General features: G+C 31.7%; 1 protein-coding gene across 1 annotated transcript; it reads left to right on the top strand.

Annotated features, from left to right (window-relative positions):
* Nucleotides 1-816: 816 nt before the first annotated feature.
* ppan (Brix domain-containing protein peter pan) lies at nt 817-3,040 on the top strand. Its single transcript, XM_018509544.1, has 6 exons — nt 817-1,008; nt 1,232-1,512; nt 1,619-1,829; nt 1,917-2,243; nt 2,327-2,657; nt 2,750-3,040. Exons 1-6 carry the CDS (start codon nt 991-993, stop codon nt 2,833-2,835), a joined length of 1,254 nt encoding a protein of 417 aa, XP_018365046.1. The 5' UTR covers nt 817-990; the 3' UTR covers nt 2,836-3,040.
* Nucleotides 3,041-3,382: the final 342 nt, after the last annotated feature.

Below are 3,382 nucleotides of genomic sequence, written 5' to 3'. Positions count from 1 at the left end.
CAAATATCAGAAGCCTATTACGGTCGAAGCTGGATCTTCGTTGCTAAATTTTAATAATTCAAATCTTGAATTACTAATATATACTATATGTATATATAGTATATATACACCAGTGCAACCAGTGCAACCAGTGAAATACGCTATTAGTGCGCACTGAGTGCGCACTACGCGAGTGTCGTGCGATCAAATGAACACGTGACACTAGCCAAGTGCGCATTGGCACTGCCAATCGAACACGCTCTTGACACTGAGTGCAGCCAGTGCACCCCAATCGAAAACTATATGTCTTTAATGCCCATTTCCACCAATATAGATTAACTTTAATCTCGGTTCAACTTACTCTTCGTCTTTTTCTAATCTTTAGAACTAGAAAAAGACAAAGAGTAAGTTGAACCGAGATTAAAGTTGATCTGCGTTGGTGGAAACGGACCTTAGCGTTTTCGGCCCGATCGGATTTGCACCAACCTGGGTTGGATTAATGGCGTTTTGCGCTCTCCTATTGGTAGAGCGTGTGATATCAACCAATAGGAAAGATTAATCCAACCCAGGTTGGTGCAAATCCGATCGGGCCGAAAACGCTATTTGATTCCGACATATTTCATGATAGGTACCCTGTTCTTTTTGGTTGAATTTTTGCACCAGTTCATCTTTCTTCCTTTTCTTTCCAGGAGGAAAGAAGAGGAAGAAAGATGAACTGGTGCAAAAGTTCAGCCAAAAAGAACAAGCCTCATGGTATAGAGTATAGAGTATTCCTGACTCCTGACTAAAAAAGTGATCACGAGAGAGAGAGAGAGAGAGAGAGAGAGAGAGAGAGAGAAGATAATATTATTTTATATTTAAAATAAGAAAGTAAATTATTGTCTCTTTATGTCTAAACCTAGAATTTGTATTTATGTGAAGTTCATCTGACTCATTGAGCCTTCATCACGTGTTGAATTCTGATTCTAACCTAAAAGGTTTAAGAATTGTAATCTAATAACTTACCTAAAAATGGGTCATAAAAGAAAGGTATTGTTTTCGTTATTTACAAACACAATTATACAAATGAAATATAATATAAATTAGCAACTAAAAAAAAAAATGTTTAATAAAGTTATTGTTAAGTTAATATAAAAATTATTGAGCCTCTATATGGGAAGTACATGCACAATTGTAACAATTTTGCTGTGAGAATAATATACTAATAACTAGAGACAGTTTAGTTTTCTTTTAAAATAAATGTTTTATTTAGGGCCGATGTGTGAAACGAAATAAGCAAATAAATGTGGGAGAAAAGGAAGAGTTGGTGAAAGCACCTCATTCCTTTGTATTCCATCGTGGGTTGCCAGGAGATCATATCGTTGATCTTACTAAAGATTTTCGCAAAGTTATGGAACCTTTTACAGCTTCATCTTTGAAAGTTCGAAAAAAAAATACTATTAAAGACTTTGTCTCTATCGCAAGCGTGCTGCATGTTAGTCACATGTGCATATTCACAAAAACGGAACTGGGAATGTATCTTAAGCTTTGCAAGTACTGTATTCGTTTTAATGAAATTTATCAACAAGAAAACTAAAATGGTTATTTTAATTAATTCGTAAATCGATTTATTGGATAATATTTTTTAATATTATTATAGGTTACCTAGAGGACCTGCACTTACTTTCAAGATACATAGTTTCTCCTTGACACGAGACGTTATATCTATGTTAAAGAAGCAGCTGGTATACGAAGAAGCCTTCAAAAGTTCTCCTCTATTGATTTTAAATAATTTCAGTGGAGAAGGCATGCAACTAAAACTTATAGCTTCTACTTTCCAGAACATGTTTCCAACTATAAACTTGACCACTGTAAGTTTTGTGAAACAAGTCAATTTAAGAAACACAATTTAAAACAGTTAATTTAAGAACCATTAATTTGTTAAAATATTTTTATAGATTAATTTGAGCACAATCCGTCGTTGTATATGCTTAAATTATAATACGACGTCTAAAACCATTGACTTCAGACATTATGCGATCAAAGTTGTACCTGTAGGTTTATCAAGAGGTATAAAAAAATTAGTGCAAGCTAAAGTACCGAATTTATCTAAATGTCAAGATATTTCGGAGTTTTTAACAAAACCGACCATGTCCGAAAGTGAAGCAGAAGATGATGAAAATAGTCATATTATGTTATCACAAAAATTGTCTTCAAGAGGAAATCAGACTAATTCTAAAAGTGCAATTAGATTATTCGAATTGGGACCGAGAATAACATTGCAGGTTAAAAAATGAATTAAGATTAATACAAGTAATAAATTTATAGATATTTAATATCTTTCTAACGTTAACTGTATGTGTTTTAGTTAATCAAAGTGGAGAATGGACTCCTCGATGGTGAAGTACTTTATCATGAATTTATGCATAAAACAGAAGAGGAGAAACTTTCAATAAAGAAAAGAAGAGAAGAAAAGAAGAAATTGAAGGAAAAAAGAAAACGATTACAGGAAGAAAATAAGAAAAAGAAAGAAGTACAAAAGCAAGAACATAAAGAGAAATCGTTGAAAGGAATTCAGAAGAAAAGAGAAAATGATATGCTCCTACAAAAAATTGCGAAGGGATCTACTGAAAAGAGTGAACTGGAGGAAGATGATGCGCAGTATTATCGTGAAGAAGTAGGAGAAGAGCCTGATAAAGGTATAAATATGTTTAGAATTTAATATTTTAAATATATTTTTTTTAGAGATATTTAATTTGATACCAAACAACGATGTGATTTTCTGTTTCAGATTTGTTCCAAACAAAAACTGGTAAAAGGCCACATAAGTACATAATGAGGTACAAAACGAAGAAAGCAAAACTCGATAAATCTTAGAGTAATATTAAATAATTTGTCAATAACTAAAATATTTTGGAAATAAAATGTATTATGCATACAAATGTCAACACATTTTTGCGAAACATATTAGATATATAAACGAAAGCACTATTCAGTTCGATCAGAGAATTTTAATCTATCATGAGAGTATCTCCATTAAAAATGAAGAAAAATACATGGAGAAGAAAGGAAGTCATATAATTAAGAAAATTGTTTATTATGTTGCCACTTGTACAAGGAACGTTTTGTACGAAGTTTTTACATTATTTAAGCAAATATTTATTAATTTTAATTACATAAAGAGAAATTCAATAACATGTAATTTCTAAACGAAACAAACTTAAACGTTCTATTTTTTTGCTATAAAAATTTTACTAATTGGTAATTGATTATCATACTTATATTATTTCGTATAATTCAATAACATAATTATTTCTCCATTTCTATTTTGCAACATAGATTTAGGGGCCGATTCTGTAACTCTGAGGCGTCGTCTACAATACACGGAGTAAGAAGTAAGAGTAAGAAATTGACCAATCACAGT

The sequence above is a fragment of the Trachymyrmex cornetzi genome, unplaced genomic scaffold (assembly GCF_001594075.2).
Source record: "Trachymyrmex cornetzi isolate Tcor2-1 unplaced genomic scaffold, Tcor1.1 scaffold303, whole genome shotgun sequence".
NCBI classification, from domain to species: Eukaryota; Metazoa; Arthropoda; class Insecta; order Hymenoptera; family Formicidae; genus Trachymyrmex; species Trachymyrmex cornetzi.
The sequence above is the reverse complement of the archived record's forward strand: the minus strand, read 5'-3'. Positions and strand labels throughout refer to the sequence as shown.